The sequence below is a fragment of the Pteronotus mesoamericanus genome, unplaced genomic scaffold, assembly GCF_021234165.1.
Source record: "Pteronotus mesoamericanus isolate MK-2021 breed Mesoamerican mustached bat unplaced genomic scaffold, CSHL_Meso_final contig_41, whole genome shotgun sequence".
Lineage (NCBI taxonomy): Eukaryota > Metazoa > Chordata > Mammalia > Chiroptera > Mormoopidae > Pteronotus > Pteronotus mesoamericanus.
The window spans coordinates 3692298-3716292 of record NW_026555152.1 but is presented as its reverse complement, the minus strand read 5'-3'; the positions used below and the strand labels follow the sequence as shown (position 1 = coordinate 3716292).

At 39.8% G+C, this 23995-nt stretch overlaps 1 protein-coding gene across 1 annotated transcript in view; it reads right to left on the bottom strand.

Annotated features, from left to right (window-relative positions):
* Positions 1 to 23995, bottom strand: part of FLT1 (fms related receptor tyrosine kinase 1) — a 187773-nt gene that overhangs the window by 121196 nt on the left and 42582 nt on the right. The window contains exons 5-11 of the mRNA XM_054577121.1: positions 18412 to 18536; positions 14734 to 14896; positions 14492 to 14628; positions 11799 to 11973; positions 10692 to 10809; positions 8443 to 8612; positions 7863 to 8022 (exon numbers count right to left, since the gene is read on the bottom strand). Coding sequence (XP_054433096.1) covers positions 7863 to 8022; positions 8443 to 8612; positions 10692 to 10809; positions 11799 to 11973; positions 14492 to 14628; positions 14734 to 14896; positions 18412 to 18536 — 1048 coding nt within the window. The remainder of the gene's footprint in view (positions 1 to 7862; positions 8023 to 8442; positions 8613 to 10691; positions 10810 to 11798; positions 11974 to 14491; positions 14629 to 14733; positions 14897 to 18411; positions 18537 to 23995) is intronic.

The following is a 23995-nucleotide window of genomic DNA, read 5'->3' as shown; positions in this document are numbered from 1 at the left end:
CTCAGGACTTTGTATGAAATATTAATAAGGGCTGTTGTCCGAACACTCACACAGGGCAGCATGCACCTCCTCAGCCAGTAATTACATAACAGAAAGCAAGAATTCTCTCATTAGTAAGTGAACATTCACTTTTGGCTTGTGATGAAAGCCTTCTGTAGAAGATGGCCAAATTTATTTGATTCTTTGTTCAAGCTCAAAGTCCTGCCAAAGTGATCTTTGGTCAAGTGGTCTTTAAAGTCCCCATTCTGATTCAAGGTTGTGTGGGTGGCACAGTAAAATTCTCTGTAGCATACCTGGTTGGAATCTGCCTACCCGTATACACACTGCGCAGAATACACATCCACAGAACCTGGACACCAATTGTGTGCATAGTTAAATGTAGTACTACTTGGGACTCCCAGTATGGCCTACTTTAGAGTTTTGAAAGCGGTTCCTTGAGGAGTGCATTAAAGATTAAAATATGAGGTATGTGACCACAGTTCAGGAGAGGTCTTCTCAAATTACAGCTTCCCTCAGATATCTGACGTATGGTTAGCCCTCAGAAAATGCTGCCTTTTTTCATGTTTAAATGGTTAAAACTTTTATTTTGTAGATAGAAAATAGAATATGGGACATAAAACTGTTTCAGCATAAAAATGATTGCCATTCATGCTGGCAGTCAATTAAATTTGGGTCCTTAAGTACGTTTCTAATTAACTACCATGAACAATCGTTTTGTCTCCATCCTGTTAATTTTACATACCTCACTGATGCACAAAACTGTGTTTTTCCCAAATGATCTACCCCCAATACATCCCTAATGATTCAGGCCTTCCTTTCTTTGCCAATTTGCTGACGTAAACAAAACAGAAATGCAATTAGGCAAAGCCATCTCACAGTTACTAGATGCCCCTTCCTTCTCCTATTTTGCAGGCCATCCCCAACCCTCATCCAATCCCCCAAAACTCCAGCAAAGCACACTTAGTCCTGGAGTGGTGAGCTTTCTCTAGACGCCCCCCAGTACCCTACTGCTAGGGCAGATGAAGAGCATTTCAGAAATGGGACATCAAATTGTGTGGCAGGGAATATTATGTTCTGTTAAACTTCTAAAGTATGTAACTATTTGAGACTCCCAGTATGGCCTACTTTAGAGTTTTGAAAGCGGTTCCTTGAGATTCCATGGATGTGTGTTAGGTTTTCCTTAGAAAATCCACCATTTTAGCTAAGAAAGTCAAGAAAGAATACTCTACCTCCTTGCCACATCCCTCAAATTAAGAATCCAGTGCCATTTTTCACATTCCGAAGGCGTTCCTTAGCAAAAGACCAAATAAAGCAAGCAAGGTGTTGGGGGCTGACTGGGAAAAGAAAGGCAATGTCTTCATCTGTGTGGCAAAGGAAGGGCAGGTTGGCTTTGAAGAAAATATGGGCTGACATTAACGGCTGAGGAGTGGCTGCATTTCTTTTCCTCGGGGGGTAATTACTGACATTATAATTACAGAGTCAATTCTCTACCCCAGAATACAGACTTCCATGTAAGACTTTTACTACCATCCTATGAGGAGGAACCCAAAATAAACCCAGAATTATCTACTAGAGGGCGGGCCCCTTGTAGTACATACAGGCTTCCCCTACTAGCTGAGTGTTCTAGGAACCTACCTGTGTCAGTGTAGCAGCTGGCGTGGTTATGAGAGGCTGCGTTTGGCTTCAGTGAATTTTTTTGGAAGACAAAAACCTATTTCAACCTGTTTGCCCACTTCATGATGGGTGATTTACGAGTACACCTGCCCATACCACGCTGAGTGTTCAGCAGTTTTTGACCAAAACAGTGTGACCCCTGTGCCCCACTTTCCTTATGCACCCCATCTCGCCCTGAGTGACTCTTTTTTTGTTTGTTTCTCTGATGAAAAAAGTCCTCAATGGGAAACATTTTGCAGATGTGGATGTGGAAGAGGTGAAACAAAAAATGGCAGAAGCACTAAAAGGCATCAAAATAGACAAGTTCAAAAACTGTTTTGAGTAGGGGAAAAAATATCTGAATAGGTATAATGCATCAGATGGAGAGTACTTTTAAGGTGACAAGTCTAAACATGTAAGAATAAATACTCAATTTTTAATAAATTCTGGGGGGGTCTTGTGTCCCCCCTCATTGTTCCGCAAATAAAAGAGGGAGGGTTTTGGGTCCTCCCTCAGTGTTTCACAAATTGATTTTTCTGATTATTTTTGCACTGATCCTCAGAGTTAATCCTCAGGTCAAATGGCCTTAGGATTTATAAGAAGCAGGAGGGAAGTATTGGTGTGCAAGAACTAGCAAATTATTTCAAGCATTTTTTGGAAGAAGATAATGTAATCTGAAGTGATTTTCTCATTCCAATTACCGATAGCTGTGTGTTATAGGGAAGGGGAAGCATGGCAGTTGCACTTACAGAAGGGGAAAGTGAAGCACAGATTAAATAAACAGCCAGGGGCACTCAGAAGTCAGGGCCTGTGCCGAAAATAGAACCCATTTCCTTGATTCCCAGATCTCTGTCCCCGAGTCTGCTGTATACATATTCTGCAGAAACATACACAGATACAATAAGTAACCACTAAATACATTTCATCTTATATAATTAAAAAATAAATACTGAAGACAAATGGTGTGCATCTTCAGGTTTTGCACATGGTTTGTGCCCAATAAATATTTGTGTGATAAACAAATTGTTGATAGTGTATTTACTTTGAATACCAATAATGTACAAAATGCATGCGTAAGATGTGAGCAATGTTAACACAACAGAAGTAGCAGAAGCTTCTCGCTACATATTTTTATTGGTCATCCCAGATGAAGAAAATGAGATTTTCACCCAGCACACCATATACCTAACATTTTTTTCCATTAAAGGACAACATCATACGATGTGTTGCGACTCCATCTATTATAAGCTGTCTTGAAATTATCACTTGCAATCATTAGATGGAGGGAGAGAATTAAAGCATCCTGTGATCTGAAGAATGTGTGTTCTAAAAACCAATGCCAGAATTAAAGGCTGCAGGCCTTGAACCTCCCTATGGAAAAGACCCAACCATCGTCAACATTTTACAAGCAAGCTTTAGTTTTAAAAAGACAACTGGGTAGACTGCACGGTAATGGGGACGTGATCTGAGTTCATGGAGACTGTCGGGAAGGGTGGCCCAGCAGAAGCCCACTCAGCACCCTCACATTTGCGGGAGCAGATGACTTGTCCCAGCACACAGCTGTCCAGTCAGTTACCTGAGGGGCTCCTTGGCTTTCAAGTGTGTGAGAATAAAAGCAGTCTTTCAATGCCTTAGATACTTTCTGAGAAAACGGGCAGTTGAAATCCACAGTTATTATGCCAAAATGGTCCTTTCCCCATTCTCTCCTGGGCCCCTCAAATCCATCCTTTCCTCCATTCCCCAAAGAAAGGCTCTTCTCTCCAGTCCAGTCCAGTTGCTGTTCCTTTAGAAACCAATCTCCTTGCAACAGGCAACCTTATCCAAACACTACTTCCAAACACTATGAGGTGGAGCCAACACCATGGCAAAGCTCACCAAGGACTATGAGATCAGACTAGCTCATTGCAGGGGCAGTTTCATACACCTACTTAGCTCTTCAAAAGCTGGGGGGAGGTGAAATCCTAGAACCCTAACGGGAACTCGTGGAGAGGAGTCAGCTCTCCCATGTTCCACTCTGCCCACAGGTCAGAATCACTTCCTCCCATGAGGGGAAACAAGTGAATGGGACTTGCCACATGAACGGGGGGAGGGACGCCATTCCCTCATTACACACTTTTGTCAATTCTTACTTTTACTTTTGTCTAACTCATTTCTATTTCCTTCATTTTTCTTCTTCTGCCAAGTTGTAAGTTATATTTTCCTCAATTCTACAACCTGGACCTAAAAAATTTCTATTTCTAAAGTACAGCAAAATTACATTTTATGTTCCACAGTTGTGTTCACATCTCAGAAATGTTGGGTAAAAATTCTCACTGTTGTGAAATTAGCCCTAAAATTCTTTCAAAATTTCTTAAAAGTTTTGTGGCCTTTATTTACCCCACTGCTAACAGGAATTACAACCTTGCATTTCTTTGGCCCTGTTTACCTTTCCCAAATACATTGCTTCATTTGACCCTCGTATTCTCTCTATGAAGTGTGTATAACTGTCTTTATTTTCTATGAACAGAAGCTGTAAACTACACACATGTGAAAGGTGCTACAGGTGCTCTGCACACCACCGAGGCTCACACGCACGCCAGCATGGAGCGCGCATTCTGGGACAGCTGCTCCGAAGTCTCCGCTGGTGGCTAAGGGTGGAAAAATCCAAAATCCACTGCATTCAGAGTCAATAACATCTATGAATATCATTAAACACTCAAAAGAAATAATCTAGTTCTACTACTTTACCACTGAAATATGCAGAAAAATAAAAGGGGAAAGATTCTGCTATATTTCTTCTCAGCTCATTAGGTGTATGAGTTAAAAAGGAACAACCTTTTCCTTCTTTCTTTAATTTCTAATGTTTTATAAGAACGAATTCTAGGTGAACCCCAAACCTCAATGTTAGTCAGTTAAAACAGTTCAGGAGTTTACCACATTTTTCTTAAAAGGAGGACATTTTTCTGAGATCTATTTCTAGTTCTTAATATCCATAAAGATGAACTAATTGAGCAGTAGTTTAGTTTTAAAATATATTTATATATTTATTGAACTTCAGATAACTATATCATTTGAGTAACATGTGAACTTCTTTAACTCACGTGGATTAAACAGCTGGCCAGATCAGATACATTAATCAGATGGTCATGTTAACTTAGACACATTACCCAATTAATAATCTTGAGCTACTTAAGGACATTCTAACCTGAAAACTAAACTAATGTGTTGGTTGTACCTCTATATAGATATGTCCTTTAACTAGAACCTAAATTTTAAAATATCAAGAATTATTCTACATATTCAAGAGTGATGTGTATACAGTGTGTCCTCACTTAATGTTCATAGGTTCTTGGAAACTGACTTGAAGCAAAACAGCATATAAGGAAACCAATTATACCCTATGCTAATTGACATAAACAAGCGTTCAGTTCCTATGGCATATGTCTGGTCACCAAAAAATTCACCAAACTTCTCAATAAAGACCTCAAACACTTCTAATATTAAACATTGAGATCAGTGTGAATTCTACATAAATTTAAGAAAAATTAAGAAAAACAGGTAAGATAATGATTTTCCAACCCACTGATTCCGCTCCCAGAAGTTTAGGGTCCCAGGTGGGACCCGTGTGGGCCAGGACGCCCCTCTGTCTCAGGGCCACACACCCACACCCACACTCACTCAGCCCGGGACCATGGAGATGCGCCAGTTCACCGACGTGCACATCTCTGGGAGGTAGGAGGGAACTGGAGGACCCAGAGAAAACCCACCAGACGTGCAGAGAAGGGGCGAACTCCACTCAGACAGTGACCCTGGCTGGGAATGAATTTTTCTTTTTCCTCGCCAATGTTACAATGAAACAACACTGAATGAAACAACTATTTGAGAGCTGGCTGTACATTAATCACCAAATTACTTTTGATGATCACCCACAGACACCACTATGCAAATATGTTACTATGTAACTCAAAATAAGTAAGACTTAAGAAATTTATGCAATAGAACAGCCCTTTATTAAAATGTTACTAACTAAATTCCTGTCTACAGTGCAATCTAATTGTTAATATAAGTATATTAAATATATTTACTTAGAAACATATTTTAAAAATTTTAGTAATTAAAGAGGGTTTCATTGATCTGTCAATTTTAGCTTTTCTCTCTCTGACAGGGTGAAATAGAGTTATTCCATGTGTTTGCTAGTACACGAAGGCCCCATGTATCTTTCTGAAATGCTTCTGAGTTAAATGTTCTACTTAACCACTAAGCACCACAACTGGGCCAGACATAGGTAAGCTCCTCAATCAGTCTACTGACTAAAACAAAGAGAACTTTGTGTGTCTGTGCACATTTTCAACAGATAATTTCAAGCAACATATTCTTTTACATGAAGCATCAGTGACATAGTTAAAGTTTTGCTTCTGATATGTCTTGTGACTGGTAAAAAAAAAAAATGAATGCCTTTAACAAAGGGTAAATCAAATGGCTGACAAATATTGAAGGTTTAAGGCACTGCTCTGAGTCTTGAGAGAATTCCAAGAGGAATAAGACATCGTTTTAGGCCTTGGCAACATTACTCCATAACATGAGAAAAGGATCTCATATACCACAAAGAAACTGGAAGAGAGAGCTAATGTTTCCAAAGTTTCATTTCAGTGGCCCTCCTTCCCCAAACTGCATTTTACCAGCATTATTCAAACCTAACTTTATAATATGATGTTCTATCTATCACTCATAATTGTTATTTTCTAACAATTACTCGTTCTAATCCTAAACAAATTTCTAGGTTTTCTCTTATCAAAAGTTTAAATATCTATAGAAGGCTATGCTATTCCATAAAAATTCAACTCTAAACTTTTATCTAAATTTAATAGCTTAAATTATTTATTTATTTATATTAACATGTTAGGGTGGCACAAATATCTAGGCTTTAAAGGGATGGGTTCATAAATATGGATGCCTACCCCCAAAATCAGCAAAATAATACAAAATCTCAGGATATCTCACTTTCTTTTGAGTAAAATATCCACAGTGGTAAACAAGATATTCAAAATTTGGAAGTTCTCCATATTTTAGATGAGAAATCAGGCATGAATGAAAACAGGTACTTCTCAGGAATTCCATAACTCACCAGCAAGTTTCAATGTCAGAACAACATGCTTTAAACACAAAATAAAGAAGAGCTGAAATTGCAGGAAGAATGCAGAAAACCAAGTAGCCACTTCTGTTTATGCTAGAGCTATGTCTTGTTTACTTTTTATCAAGCTAAAATTTTTAATAGCAGTTCTCCCAAACACTCTACAAGTGGAGTTAAAAGTAATAAAGCAAATATCTGGCATAATAACAATTCTTGGACAACTCAATAATATTGTTTTACCTACCAATTCCATTCCTACTTTTCAAATTAGCTTCCAGAAACTATCATCTGTACCATTCCCTTAAATTAAACAAAAAATGGAAAGAAAGCAAATAGGACTCAGTTGTCAACAGGATGCAAGGAAACACTGCACAGGTAGCAGGAGGTCGGGATGTATTCGCTGTGCAAATACATAGTGAGCATCTGCTGTGTGCCAGATACCATGCCGGGCCCTAAGGACACAGAGGTGTTCTCCATCAGCTCAGATCTGGAGAGCAGATGCATGTATACACGCATGGTGCCATAATAACGGAGTACATAAAGTGCTGTTCATTCTGGGGAGGGAGAAGGGTCACAGTGAGGCAGTCAGGAGGCTTCAGAGAAGGTGACATAGGAGCTGAGCCTTGGAGGATAAAGAAAGACTTCTTAGGAAATAGAAAATGGGTAGAGGTGCCTTTTGGACAGACTGGGGGAGTATGAGCAAAGCCCCTGAAAGGTAGTGATCATCTGTGTTGGGAAGATCTCATATCATACCCAACGTTTAAGAGGTGATAAGAGGGAAGACCAGTGGTAGAGCCAAAGTGTGGGGGTGCTCAACTGGAAAACAAGAGACTGGCATTCAACCTGAGTTCTAAATGATGGCTCACAGGGTGACCTTTGTTCCGTCTCTGTGCTCCTAAAACTATCAACTTGAGAAAAAATTAGAAATGGGTAAGGAAGAAGAATAGATACTGCTTACCTCTCTCCCAAGGCAGGCAAAGATTTTGCCCCCAACATACGGCACATCCCATCTGCAAACTCCCATTGGTGTTCAGGAAAGAATTTTGATCGAGGTGACAAAAAGTAGTTGAAAGTCATTCAAGAAATTAACTGTCCCTACCTTGCTTTCGAATGATTATGGTTACAGGGATGCCAGAACCACTTGATTGTAGGTTGAGGGATACCATAAATGGTACAAGTCAGGATTTGTCTGCTGCCCAGTGGGTAGAGAATTGGTTCTAGAAATGGTGACACAGCCTTCTCGTAAATCTGGGGTTTCACTGCAAAGAAGATGAAGAACAGGACGGAAGTCAAGAGCTGTTCCAATGACTTGCTCCTGGGCCACAACAGTAAGGACCACGTTATCACTGGTTTTGATGGTAGGGAAACAAACACATGAACAAAAAACAAATAAGCCCTCATACTTGTCACTATAATGCCAATTTTTTAAAAAGTAGAAGTGTTTTGAGAACATTGAAAAATTGATCACATGGCAGGTATGATTATAATGATAAAAAGCCGTATTATTTATGGAGCATAACAAGTAGATATGAAATACTTATGATGGGGCATACGTAGTTTTTAAAATAATTACTTACAAATTTGTTTTCTTTGATGTTGTTATACTGATTTTTGATTTACAAATTTTTATTATTGTTACCCATACCAGAATCAGGAGAAAGCCTGAACAGTAAACTTACCATTTACGAGTAGAGTGGTTGTGAGGTTTTTAACCACATTTGACTGCTTTATGCTCAGCAAGATTGTGTAATTCCCTGCATCTTCGGCAGCTACATCTTTAATAACTAACGAATAGCCACGAACCAAATAGCGAGCAGATTTCTCCGTCACAGGTAACCCGTCTTTTAGCCTGTGGTTAATTAAGTGCGTGATCAGTAAGTCATTTCATGCTGCCTCTCAGACATCACTTTATAACACTGCCATTTATGTTTGTGAACTCAAATTTATGCCTTTCAAGTCTTTGATCCTCAGCATTCATTAAAAAAAAAAACTTAGACACTAACTTTTCAATAAAACCAGGTGTGGTTTTCAGACTGGCATGCCTTCTAATTCGGGGCAAAGAGGAAGCAGTAAGCTGACGGAAGACAGAGGTGATGGTTTGACGCGCCCTTCGGGGTCTGGCCGCCACTGCGACTCAAGCAGTGACCCAGAAGCTCTAGCCGATTCCCTCCGAGATGTTTTCCAGAGTTTTCCATGAGGCTCCACCAGCAGTACAAGGGCCATTGTAAGTCAGATCAACTAGATCACTTCTCCAGATAAAAATAAAAATAGACTTTCCTATTGTGATCTCATGTGGAGTTCTTATTAGCTGTATAAATGGTCACAGCAGTTGTCCCTTTCAAAAACTAGAGTGAAATCAAGATTACCAAGATTTTTCCCCTGAGGAAGAATAGTTAAAGCACAAAACTCACAAACAAAAGGTATAAACTTAAAAAATGTTTTTAACTTTAAATATAGAAGTGATGCCTAGATATCATGCAGCTGCTTACAGTACTGAGAACATCAAGAGGCCCGAGTGCTGAGCCTGGCTCAGCCAGTGCATGCTTGTCCGTGTGGGCCTCGGTTGCTCCAAGTTTTCTATAGAGTTTCTCAAGGATCTCTTTTAACTTTAAAATTACATCATTTAATTAAACTGCATTGTTCTTGAAATGAGCAATTTTTACTGTTAAGAGTTTACTGTGTTCTACATAAAGGCATATAACATTGAAAGTGCTATTACTTCATATCTATGTATGTATTACAGAGCTCTGCAAACAAATTCCCATTACTGATGGGTCTCAGTTCCAAAGCATTTAAATGACAAGTCAGTAGGTTTGAAAATGGATTTTTTGTTTGTTTGTTTGTTTCAGGTCCTTGCTACTTAGTGACTAAAGAAATTAGTACCGTTTAATGCTTGGGATTACACTTGGACTCGGAAAGATGGAATGCAGCTCCTGGAGAGATTAAATTCCTATTAAGGAATAATGTACACTAATAGGAAATTCACTATTAAACTTCCTAGATATTATGAAATTCCCCCGAAAATCTCTCTTCTACTGCAACAGCATGAAGGGACCTAGCACAAATGTAATTTTCTCTTTAATTACCTATGAACTGTTTGAGGAAACTGAGAACAAACACAAGGCTCATATGATAATGAAAGCAAAGTAAGCTCTGGTCGAGGAGATTCTAAAATGGCCCCACTTCTATATTGCATGGGTTGTTTTCCTAATCAGCTTTGTACTAAACTCTTTGTTTTAAAATGTAATAGAGCCAAGGATTCTGGCGTTCAATAGTGCTTTAAAAAAACGACTGCAGATTATAAACGGATTACATTGTTTCACATCAGGTGTTGTGCAAGCATAAAAAAACTGCTTAAGGAGTTTCAGAATATGTAAACTTTGAGCCAAAAAACCCCCCAAAATTAGTTCAAGTAGGTGCATTTGTCCACCCCTGCAACTGAATTAAGTCTTGTCTCTAATAATGTTTAATTTTACAACAAGACTGAAACTTTCATCCCAGCTGTATAGAAAAGAATTATTTTCAGATAATAAAAGAATTACTATCCTTGTCACAAGGGCCACTTCTTCAGGGTTAATAGAGCATGCTATTTATTCAGGAGGCTTCCTAGTCATTGCCCAACATGTTCCATTCAGAGGGTGTTGACATCATAGGAAGGTTTAAAGATGCAGAAATTTAGTCAGAGTGAATGAAAGACTAAATTGCAATGAGCACTCAAAAACCCTAATCCCTGCTCCCTCCTAACACAGCATCGCCCCTCCCTGCCCTCTTTCCTGCCTGCTCCACTCCCAGCCCAGATGCAACACAGCTCTTAGCTCTCCACCGCTGTCTGGGGAACTTGATTATTTTTGGAATCCAAGGCAGTGATCTCCGCATCTTGACTTATAAAGCTTATTGTGAACTGATAGGAAAATAATTTTGATCCTACCATGCGACTTCCGGTGGGGGAAATGCCTTCACTTTCACGGGGAGCCGGTAAGACTTCTTGCCAGCAACAGTTTCAAGCACCTGCTGTTTTCGATGATTCACAGTGATGAATGCATCATCTTTGAAAGAAGTGATAGATATATTAAAATCAAAAACCCAACTCACTCTGTCATTAAAGGAGAGTGCAACCAAGGAATAAATAGAGATGAATTATCAATGAGCCCAAATAGTGATGAATGAGTGAAATAACTTAAAAGTATCCTAAGTGGTGAAAAACTTTCGAATCAAATGGTTGCAAGTCCTGGAGGCATAAAAGCAGTGTTGGGCCAACAAAAAGTGAAACAACTTAAGTGTCTACATCAAAATAACAAAAAAGTAGAAAGATGCTTCTAAAAACCTCTCAGTTCTAAAAACCTCTCAGTTCTAAAAACCTCTCAGGCCAAATGAGTATGATGAGAGAAAGTTGCTCCAGGCACCCTAAAACAACTAATTCGGTATAAAAATCAACTGAAGAACGTCAAAAGAGCATCAAAGGCATTGATAGAATTGTCCCCTGGTTTTTGCTCCTCACATTGCTTTTATTTTCAACAGTGAAAAGTAATAAATAAGGTTTTTGAGGTTTCTAAAGAGGTTTAAGTATTTTCTTAACAGAATTTGCCTTTTGGAATTAGGCAACAATATCAGGATTTCATGAGAGTAAAACCAGGGATAAAAGAGTATCAGTTCTAAATAACTTATGATAGCATATTTTTATTTCTCTAAATCATAGTAATACCTTAGAAACTTTCCCTTGAAAATAAGCGTAAAAATAATCCTATTTTTCTGTTTTGTTTATAAGGAACACTAAATAAAGGATTTCATATAGATTTTAACATGACCTGAGTTGTTATTAACCACAATAAACTTGTAAGGAAAAGATTCTCTGTTCAATTCAAAAGTATTAAATTTAAAGAGCACTTAATGTGATTTGTTTTTTGGCAGGGGGTGGGAGGGGACAACATTGCCTTTGTTCGTGACTGTGTTCCTCTTGGCCAAAAGAAAGTTTATTGAACCCCCCCCCCCCCCCCCCCGACCACAATGACTCGAAAGCAGAGCTTGAGTTGCTTACCATATACACGCACTGAGGTGTTAACAGATTTGAAGTTTGGGCCACTCTTCACATGACAGGTGTAAATGCCTTTGTCTTTGCTCTGAACTTTGTTAATAGTAAGAACACTGTAGAATATGTTGGCATGGGAATTGCCTTGGTCAAATCGTTGCCTTATAGAGGCACTCTTATTTTTCTAGAAAGAAAACATAACAAATATAGAAGTAGTAATTGTTCACACTTAAAGGTGATAGCACTTCTTGGCTCATTACTGATATCAACATTTGAAGCTGAGAAGCAAACCCACCTGGAGCAAGAGGTTTGGAAATTACGTCTCTGTCTGGGTATTTCACATATGCACCACGGTGGCATTTTTGAGCACTTCCTCTCCTTCAGATGGACTTTCACATGCATTATCTCAACCATTTCTCGTCATTACTCAGTCATATTAGCAGGATTTTTGTCCTTGTACAGACAGACACTGAAGTGTCAGAGACACCAGCCAAAGTAGGCAAGAACTAGTCTTTGGTGTAGACATCTAGAGTCTTCCCTCTAGCACACACACTTCTCTAAACAGCAACATGTTCTCTAGGCACAGACCTCATACACAAATGCAGGCAACAATCACCTTCAGCATCTGGCTTAATGACAGTATTTCTCTTAATAAATCACCATGTGAGCTTTCTTCTGCTTCCTTACTTGAATTGAAGGAAAAGGTAGTGACTCCTGGCCACACCTACTAAGGTGTAACACTCCCAGCTTCATTATTTCACCATTTGAGCCATGCTTGCCAATTTCTGCTAAATCACACTAAATGGATCTGGGGGAAAGCCACCGACATGGTTAGCTACCACTTGGGGGGCGCTGTCTCGTGTTTCCTTCAGGGAAGACCTGCAGCAGGCTTTGAGAGTCGGCCCTGTAAACTGGCCACACTGACTGCTCCTGGTTTTGAGAAGATGAGGTCACACTGCCTTTTCTTTTCATTTTCCCTCCCTCTTTTTTTTCTTTAAACATTTTATTTTATAGCACATAATATGTTATGTTCTTCTCTCCACTCTTCCTCATGAGGGAGCATGGAAAAAAAGACTTTGGAAACTATCCAGAACTGATCTTTGAGCCTTGAATTTCTCTCCTCTGCACCATATTTCATAACTTTTACCCACCTCTCCTTTTCTTGTCTTGTTGGGACAGATACACATTTAGGCCATTTTATTCCTTCTCAGCAGTAACCAGGGAGAAAATGTCAATCTCCACCATCAAAAATCAGACACTCAGTCCTCTAAAATAACAGATGAGGGACTTTCAGCAATTTACAGAGGTGTTACCTCCCCTTCTCCCTTTGAAAATGTTTTCCTTTCTAAGTTTGAGTAACACTGATATTGTTTCTGCCTTGGAAAACAACTGATCCTGTGTTTCAGAACTGAGTTGCCCAGTACTGTAGCCGCCAGCCACATGGGGCTATTTAAGTTAAAAGTAAACAAAGTTAAAAATTCACTTCCTCAGTCACACTAGCAACATTCCGAGTGCTCATTAGTTATATGTATGTGGCTGGTGGTGAGTGTACTGGACAGCGGTGATGTGGAATATTTCCATCTCAGAAAGTTCTATTGGGCAGTGCCATGTCAGAAGGCTATTGGCTTTCAGTAGATGTACTATCATACTTTCACTTAGAGCAGCAACATTAACAGGATGAAAGTTTCTTCCCTCTTGGCATTTATTGAAAATATTTAATTGATTGAGAATATTTGATTTCTATCAAAACCCTGAAAATATTGCCACAAGTCATAGCATTTCTATTTAAATGAAACAATACTACTTTCTAGAAAATACTTTGACTAATGAGTCCTTAATGTGTCCCTACAGGGCACTTGTTACACCTTTTCATTGCCAAGTTATTCAATTTTCATGGCAAGAAATGTTGATGAAAAACAATAGCTTGGGGCTGATGCATGAAACTTTTGTACATAATTTAATCATAAGTGAACTTGGTGATTGGCAACTTGAATGACATAACAGATGACTATATTTGGGATGTGCCACTTAAATCAAACTGACACAAGAAATGGGGGCTGGAACTACTGTCAAACATTTCTGAACAGTTTATCATAGGTTCCCCATCTACACATTTTTAAAATAACTATTGTTTGCAAGGATGTTTAATATGTATAAGGGAACCCAACTCAACCTTCATTATTCTGATTTTTCTGAGGGACAGAATCGCTCCTTTGTCACTTAACAAATGGAAGCCTGGATGGCTGGGTTGTATTATCTTTTCCAAACATGCTCCAATCAGGTGCCTGACTGTCTGCCAGTATCTCAAATTAATGTGCTGACAACAACTTTTTGTTGTTGCTGTTACAAAAGACAGTCCCTGCCCGGTATTAGTGATAAATTTCTCTCATCTCTAAATCCTGGAGAATGGTTTCCGAGGATGAAACAATCCCTTTTTCTACCCAGAATCATGCAATAGAAATACCATTCTATACACTTCAAAACGAAACCTCCAGACATCAAAAGACCCTATCTATGCATATCAGGCTCATGAAATGCTAAGCAAGGAAAACACGCAAACCAAACGCAAAGCTTCTTTATTGACTCAAACTGCCATAGAAGACAAAACATTCTGATTTTTCCCACTATAAAAACACAGTGTCATTTCACTACTAAGTAGAAAATACTATCTTATAGAAGAAATAGAAAAATTGGTCACTCACTTTACCAGGGTAACTCCAGGTCATTTGAACTCTTGTATTCAAGGCAGTGCTGGCAGTACAGTTGAGGGTAAGAGTATGGCCTCTGAGTAACTTGACAGGGCTTGGTGTGCTCATTTGGACATCAAAGATTACATTGGCTACAAGCATAAGAAATAATATTTTTAAAAAAATCATGGTTTCATTAGGTAGATTAAACCCTTGAGCATTTTGTTTTATGTTCATGCCTTTGGAACATCACTTACTTCGTCGATATGTGAGATAGTTTGTCTTGTACAAATGGCCGTTGACTGTTGTTTCACAGGTCAGAAGCCCTATTTCTTTGTATGTTGCATTTGAAATTATAAAGCCCTTCCTACTGTCCCAGGTTATTCTTTTTCCATCAGGGATCAGAGGTTCAAGTGGAAACTGAAAAGGAAGAAACATGCTCTAACAAAATCATATTAACACTGTGGCAATTAGTTTCACTAATAGTTTGAGAAAACATAATTTTCATCTAAAATAAAAATAGCACAGGTAAAAAAATCTAGTTTGTTATAAATGGCTCTTTAGTTTTCTTTGCATGTAGCAAGATACACATTTATTATGATAAATTAGAATAATTATGATAATTGATTATCAGCTTTAACAACAATCTGCCCCCACCCAGGATGGACCTAGTTGTCATGTCAGACTTCTAGTGGGAGCCTGTGTCTCTCTGGCCTCTGGGAGCCTTTGTAATAAACTGGCCTGATGGCCTGATACTCAATAGAGGAACCGATTAGTATATTTCCCAAGGGGCTGCCAGGCTATGCTCATGAATGTCTTTATCTGGAGCTGTTAACATTCTGTAACTTGTCTTCCTATTTTGCACAATTCACAACAGAGGTGGCAGTCTTAAAGGAACTAGAAATCATTCCAGATCCTTCAAGATTCAGAGCCTTCTCTGGGCTGTCATTCTGAGAAGGCTGAGGACACCAGCTACCTCTGGAGGGGAACCGCCCCCCACTCCCCTCACTGAAGCTGAGGCTGCCAACAGTGAAGACAGTTGCCAATAGATGAGGAGGCCAGAGGCACTGGGATGGATGGACTGGTCTCCAATTCTTCAAAGTATTCCCAAGCACAGGGAGTCCAAACAGAAGAAAAGAATCCAGGATCTGACCCTCCCCTTATGCCTTCTTCTAAACCTCAAGGACTTCATTTCTGGAGACTACAATATAAACAGTCCACCCTGGGACTGGACATTATAAAGGGTCGTCGCTGCACAGAGGGTCCTGGACAAATCCCTTGGACGCCAGGTTGCCAGCCCAGGTTGAGAGGCAGGATCTACCCACTGCCACTAATGTTTGTCCCAACTTGGAAAAGGAAAAAAAAAAAATCAGATTACCTTACCGTCAGAGATCATAAAGGAAAAGCCAAACTGCATGAAGAAGTTTAAAATCTTTTCTACCTTCTTTTTAAAAAAGTACACCTTACATCATGCTATGCATTTATCATTTGTTTATACTGCTTGTTGAAGAAGCTAATCTGGCTGGCATTTGTGGTCCTGGGGCTGAATCTCTATTGCAGACGTCACAAGTGCCTCTCTCCCAGTGACTATGTGTATGTGGATATGTGACTGTTACCTGAGTGTTACTCAGGTTGGAATGAGTTATATCCTGTTTACAAAAACCTTAAAGAGACTGAAGGGCATACTTTATGTTTTAGAAAATCAGGATTCTATCTATAAACTTAGGAATGCTTTGCATCCAGTGGGGAAAAACAACTTTCTCTTCTAACTTAGTGCAAACTATTAAGAGAAAAATTCAGAAAAAATTAAGTCAGGGATTGAAATCGTGGTACTTTAAAAATATGTGAAGACTAGCCTGTGCTGAATCTGAAAGATAGGTTTGCTGACAGACTTCCTCAGCACAGCTTAAAAACAGTAAAATTTCCTCCAAAGTGTTCTTTAGATCTTATTCTAATCTATCTATAGCTTCTCCGACTAGGATTTCACTAACAAGTTACTTTATTTCTGGCTGACAAGAGCTCAAATAGCAAAAGACTACAAGGCTTGTCAGCTGTGGCAGTGGCCGCCTGTGTCATAAACAGGTGGATGATGGGTACCTTGGAAGAAGTGCCAACAGGGAGGCCTGTCTGCAGCTGACAATGGCTCTGAAGAAGCAAGCACTGGAAAGCGGTGGGGTGGGGCGGGGGTGGTGGTGTGTGGCCAGCAAATTTGAAGAAAAAGCCCCATATGAGAAACAGAAGGGAAAGACCTTTTACTAACGTCAAATCAGCTTATATATGTAATAGGTCAGAGTATTTTCAATATATATGTGCCAAACCAGAATCCCTGTTAGAACTTGATTCATTCTCTCTCTCTCTCTCTCTCTGTCATAGATCTTTAAAAATTGTTTTACATGTGGGAATTTGGGGATGTTCCTTGCAACAGATCTGCATTAGGGCAAAAAAGCAAGGGGCTTGCCTGAAACAGAGAAGTTTCCCATCCCCATGGTTTGTTTCATATCAATCATAGAGCAATTAACAGATCAGACTAAGAGGAGTAATGCCATGCTATTGAAAAGACTTCTTGGTAATAATCAAGTGTAGTATTAAACTGCTAGATTAAGTAATAAAAATACTAACCCTTGATTAGGGCTTACCTTGCACCAGGCATTGTTCTAAATGCTTTTCTACAGATCACCTCACTTAGCCTTCCTAATAATCATGTGAGGTGAGCGCTGCTATGACTGCTCCCATCTCCAAAAGGAGGAGAATGAGGTAGCTTTGCCAGTTTGCCCAGCAGGTAAGAAGCCACGCAGGGAGGCCTGGGCCCCTGCCCGTCACCACACTGGTCTTCCCCCAGTGCAAACTGGGCAGTTACAGGAGGGCGGCGGGGCTCCGAAGGAGCAGTCAAGACATGGGCCCTGCCTCCCTGGGAGCCTCAGGTTTTTCTTCCATCAGTGGAATTAGCCTCCTCTGCTGTTTCCACTCTCACATACAAGGATTTCATATTTCCTGGCAATGATACACAGATGTGATAGAAGCCCAAACCTGCCTCTGGTGGACTGTATTGAGGGCTTAAATGAAAACCATAGGAGAGCGAATGCAAAGGATGAAGACAGGGAGACACCTCTATCCCCTTTCAGTATTCAGGGTTGATAGATGTTACCGAAAGTCACCCTAAACTGATCCTACGGACCGCCACCACCACACCACACACACCCTGAGTTGCTGCTATGTGGTGGGACAGCCTTAATTTTTCCCCTTAAAGCGCTCAGGAGTCAGCACTTTTTCATTTAAGGAGCTTTTATCCAATTCTTGGTCTTCGTGTACTCCTAAACTCCTACTACTGGTGAGTTAGTGGGACTGCCACAGTTTAGCTTTTTTGCTTTTTTTAAATTCTACCTTAAATATCTTCCTTCCCCTCATGCACAATTTACAACATAATAGGAAGACCATCTCATTTATAACATTCTTTCCCTTTTTTCCCCTCTTAAGAGGCTAAGTTTGGATGCGCAGTAAGAGAAAAGCCTTTTGTTACCAGGAAACCCCCAACTCCACCAAAGACCAGAGCTCAGAGAACCATCCGCCTGACAGTTCTGTCTTTAGCAAAAATCTATTAACCACTGTGCCAAGTTACTAATTTGTATAAGCAATAGAATTGCTCTTTCTCACATCTGTAGATACTTGGATATGTGGCAAATGCAAAACTTTCATGATTTCAGTTCCTCCATTTTCCTCATAGATTTATGTTTAAGACATTATCATTTTATCCATTTAAATACATGCACAAGTATAACTTCAAGCTCTTATACTTTATACTAAAAAAATGTTATTAAAAGCCCACTGAGGAGCCCAAATGTCTTTAAGAGAAGTATTCCACAGATATAAAATGACGAAAATTTCATTATGCTCATTTGCAGTAAAAAGCTTCTGAGAATAGTGTTGCTCAACTTTACCTTTTTTAAAGTGACAGTGATGTTAGGCGATGTAACCCGGCAGGGAATGACGAGCCCCCTTCCTTCAGTCATATATATCATTTTAGGTACTTCACTGTGCATCTCTAAGAAAGGTCTATCTGTATCTGAATGAGAAGAAAATGGAGAAATATATGCATATATAAATGATTATATCGCAAACATCTAGAGCCTGTAACTGGCAAGGCAGTATGGATACTGCCATAGTACATCATCCATCCCCCTATTGTAATCTGTACATTCACATCCTTGCCCCTGAAGCTGGCTCTCTGCGGTTGTGCCCAGAAAGAGAAAGCTTCTCTAATAAGTTGACTTGCTTATTCAGGTCTTGGCCTTCAGTTAGATTGCCCTGATGGCCTGATATGGAATTGTGACATGAGGAGGGAGAGGATTGTTTAGACCACTATGAGGAAAAGCCATCAAAATGCAAGTGAGAGAGAAAGGACACTATTCTGCATAAACTTCTCACCACAGCTATGATAAGTGCCTCAGGAAGCCACTTTGTAAGAAGCTTTGTAAGCCACTCCAGAGCTCTGTAAGAAGTCAAAGGAAAGTGCAATAATCAGATGTCTTTGGAGTGCAGATGACATGGATAGAGGTGATGGGAAGGTGTCAAGTTGAAAAGGTGACAGTATTTGAATGGCCAAAGCATGACTTAAGGTTTTTTAAACCTTTTCCTGCAGACTGATAATGAATTCGGTGGTTTGAGCTACTTAGGGGGTGCGGAGAGGGGCTGGAGAAGTTGTGGTGAATACTGCATTGGTTCCATATGCGTAGTAGGTCTTTTTCTTTAGTATGTACCACTTCATTACTAACAGAAAATATGACAAAAGTTCATGCAAAGAGGTCAGGAAAAGTCTTTAAATCGTCACCAAGCTACAGCCTTTTAAAAGGACGGCGTTTGGCCAGTCTCAGAGGTCATTAGGAGCCAAGCCACCTGTTCAGCTTCCCTGTAGTTCCTCTGGGGGACAAGGATGAGCATCAGATCCTGTTAGAAACATCCTCACATGTACTATAACCTTGCCTTCAGTAATCCATTGACAGAGCTCTTTCAGGAGTTACTGTGTTCCCATCTTGTTCCCTTGGTTTTAGCCTGAGATGTCCAGGCAGAAAGAAGTCCTATGTTAACACTCTCCACCTGGACCTGAAAGAACTAATTAGGCCCTCACCTGCTTTCTGGAGTGGAAGAAGCTCATTCTGGATGCCGAGTGGAGAAGGAATTGGAGAAACAAGAACAGTGAGTAAGACAAGGTTGCCTAGACTCAGTGGTAGCCCCAGAGATTGTTATGGGTTGAACTGAGTTTCCTCCCCAAATGGTATGTTTAAGTCATAACTGCTAGTACTTCAGAATGTGATCTCATTGGAGACAAACAGAGTTATTGTTGATGTAATTACTTCAGCTAAGTAAGGTGGACCCTGGCCCAATATGACTGGTGTCCTAATAAAAAGTTGGCCATTTGAAGACACACATACAGGGGAGAATGCCATGGGAAGCTTTAGGTCTAGGGATTTGGCATCTGCCAGAAGTTCTGAAGAGGCAGGAAGGATGCTCCCCTTCAGGTTTCAGGGGAACATGCCCTTGCTGACACTTTGATTTCAGACCTCTAGCTTCTAGAATGTGAAACAATAAATTCCTATAGTTTTGATCCAAAAAATAAAAGTGCCATTGCTGACACTGCTGTAGCCTGCTGAGGACGGGATGGCTTGGAACGCACTAGAGGGGCCCTCGAGAGGCCCTGCCACCACAGCCCACCTCAGCTGCCCCTGGAGGCCTAAATCATTTCTACTTGTCCTCTGGGAAACCTCGCAGGCTAGCCCTTCCTTGTACCGTCTTTGCCCCAGCCCAGCTCAGGGGCTCTCATGACATCCCCAGCATCCTCCCATCATGACAACACACTGACTCTGAACTGCAGTTCACTTCTGTGGCTACACATTGGATGATGAATTCCTACAGCAGAGGAAATAGAGGAAAACTGCCCAACGGGTGTTAAATGAATGACTGAGTGAGCCAATAAGTGAAGGAAGGGCTGTCCAACGCCATCGCTGTATACATGAGAAAACAGAGGTGTAAACAGATGAAATGAGTTGTGAGCAGAGCCAGGCCTGGAGGCCAGTTTCTCTTTCAGTGGGAATCTCCAGCCTTCTCTTGAGGAAGGGCTCCCCCACAGGAAGGGCTGTAGGTGGAGACTGTTTTTCAGAGATGGGGCTGATTTTCACACATTCAGGAGAAAGGATGTGGCATGTCCTACTACCCAGTGTTAGAGGAATCCTGAGAAGAGGATGATCAGCAGGAGGCAGGGCTGGGCTGCAGCTTTGGGGCAGGAGAGGTGGAGAGTCAGAGGGAGGCAACAGACCACTGTGATTAAGAACACACACTTTATAACTTGGTCTGAACCCTGGCTCTGCCCCTTATTAGTTGTGAGACAGCAAGCAAATCATTTCACCCTCTGTGCCTCATTCATAAAATCTTCTTCAAAGGTTCATAATGAGGCTTATGTTAAGTAATATATGCAAAGTGCTTGGAATGGTGCCTGGCAGATAGTCAGTACTATATATAAGTTAGTTGTTACTTTTCTTATTATTGTGAAAAACTTGAACTTCTGGGCAGAGGGGGTTAGAATATATGAAAATCACAAACTATACTCATGATCTTAACTAGTAAAAGTATAAGTATATATTCATATAATTGCACAAAAAGAACTCCAAAATGCATACACTAAAATATTAATGGTTATCTTTGAGTAGTGGCTTCATGGGTTATTTTCTCATTTATCTTCTTCTGTATTTGTCAGATTTTCTGGAAATTGTATATTATTTTATAAAAACAGTTTTAATTTTTAAATTTAAGTTATAAATTATAAACCACCATCCATTTTTGCTTGAGGAACAGTATAAAATTTGCATTTGATTTACTTTTGTTTTGTCCAACATACTAGAATGAGACATTAAGTATCACAGTTAACAGTTATATGCCTGGTGGGAAAGCTTAATGTGTGTAGTAGCATCTGCAGAGAGGAAAAGTTAATTATACGTGGACAAAGATTCATTGTCAACACAAAATTCTCCCCCTGAATAAAGATGCTTAGCTAGACACTTGGGCAGAGACCACGGGATTTGATCATTCCTTTTCTTCCTCCTGCGAGTCTATATTTTTGTCTCCTTTGTTAGTCTCAAGGTAAACACAAACACCAGGAAATAGTTTAATTCATGTTACTAATGAGTCACATTTAATTTACTGTCGCCTTAAGCAACCATTTTTCAACCAAGGACACTGGCATAAAAGTTCCTGCAAGAAATAGTAAACATCAGTGTAGTGATTTCTAGGCTAGTGAATGTGAATGCCAAGTGAAAACAGAAGAGGTTCATTCCACATGCCTTTGGATTTCTTTTTTCCCTTTGTCACTTTGGATCCCCCAAACTCATGAATTTTATTACAGCTATTGGCCTTTAAAAGCTGATACCAACTTCAGCACTGGGCCCACCGCAATTCTGTTAAATGTCAGAACTTCAACAAGTGTGTCCCTCCTAACATAATTCAAAACACATCATTTGTATCACATTTATAGTGGCATTATAGACCATTTGCAAATGAGCTCATGACTATAGATACACATATATACACACACTCACAAACAATATTCTCTGGGCTTAATAGTATATTTCTTCTGCAGTTTGCTTCAAGGAAGGACTAAGAGTGAACTTGCCTGACATATTAGAGTATGGACATCTTTTGTTTTGCAGGATCATAGATACAGAATGGGTCACAGTTCCATTAATATCACCAGTAAAACCACTTTCTACTCCATAGGACACATTTCTCTTTGTCACAAAATTAGAAATTACTTTCAAACCCAGCCATCATTGCAGAGTGGTTTCCTGAGACCAAACTGACTAGTTGTTGAAAGAGTGAAGTAGAACTGCCCCAAAGATTCCCAGTGTCCTGGCGGCGCAGACACACTGTCACCAGGGGCCCATGCCAACACACGGCTCGGTAGAGGCCACATCACCCTCCCCTCTCTGAACTCATGAAGCTCAAAGCAGTGACAGGAAACTGGCACAGAATATGAGGTTTTCTCATCCCTCAAAACAAGTGGATTCAGACCAGGGAAATATCCAACAGGGACTCTCACTCAGGATGGCATTACATCTTTTTTCTTTTTTATGTTTTCTTTCTTCCTTTTGAAATCTGTAATCACAGTGGCATATCAGGGCACACAGACAGAGGCCCCAGTGTGCCATCCTCACTCCACTCTGTTTCCCACTGGCCTCACCTGGCAGTTCTTCTACTGGGCTCAGAGCAAGTGCTAACCCAAAGAACTCAGGGAGCTTTTCTGACTTGAGGTATTCAAAAGTAAGTATCTTATTTCCTAGCACTTGTTTATTCCTATGATTTCTTTTCCCTTTAATTTCATTTTCCTTACCTTTAAGTCATTGTCACGAGGACTCCTAGTTATTTTAAAAGGGGATGTGATTTAAATTTATTGAGGATGAATTGAAGAGGATAAGGAACTAATTCAATCCCATGAACAGGGTTTCGTCCAGACATAAGAGTTTTCGCATCATGCAGATCCTTGTGATGTGAACCATACCCATTGCTCAAGAAGAGTTTGTTGACTGGTGAAGTATTTCATTTGAAATATGAGAAAAAAGGAGGAAAAGAGGCAATTTCTTCACTGACTTACCCTGCCCATCAAAACCTTAGAGAATTCAAAACAGTGCTTTGGAGCAACCACAAGGAAGCTGAGATAGCTATACTAATATCAATTAAGATAGAATTTAAAAGTAGAAATGTTACTAGATATAAATAGGGACACCTTATAATAACAATAGAGTCAATCAACCAGGAAGATATAATTATAAACATATATGCAGCTAACAACAGGGCACCAAAATAAATGAAACTAAACTGAAAAGAATAGAGAGAGAAATAGACAATGCCATGATAATAAAAGATTTTAGTATCCCACTTTCAATAATGTGCAGGACATCTACACAGATGATCAAAACGGAAGTAGAGAACTTGAACAACACTAATAACCACCGAGTCCTAACTGACATCTATAGAATGCTCCACCCATCACAGCAAGATATACATTCTTCTCAAGTGCACATGGAATATTCTCTAGGATAAACTATATGTTAGGCCATAAAACAAACCTCAATAAATGTAAAGGGATGAAAATAGTACAAAGTATGTTCTCCAACTACAGTGAAATAAAATGAGAAATAAATAACAGAAAGAAACTTGGGAAACTCACAGATATGTGGAAATTGAGCAACATATTCCTAAATAACTAATGAATCAAAAAATAAATCAAAATGGAAATAAAAATACTTTGAGATGAATGAAAATGAAGATACAACACACCAAAAGTTATGGGATGGAGCTAAAACAATGTTTAGAGGGAAACTTACAGCTGTATGCCAAGATTGATAAAGGAGAAAGATCTCAAGTCAATATCCTAATCTTCCACCTTTGAATTCTATGAAAAGTCCTGGCTGGTGTTGCTCAATGGGTTGGTTGTCATTCCACAAACCAAAGGGTTGCTGGTTTGATTCCTGGTCA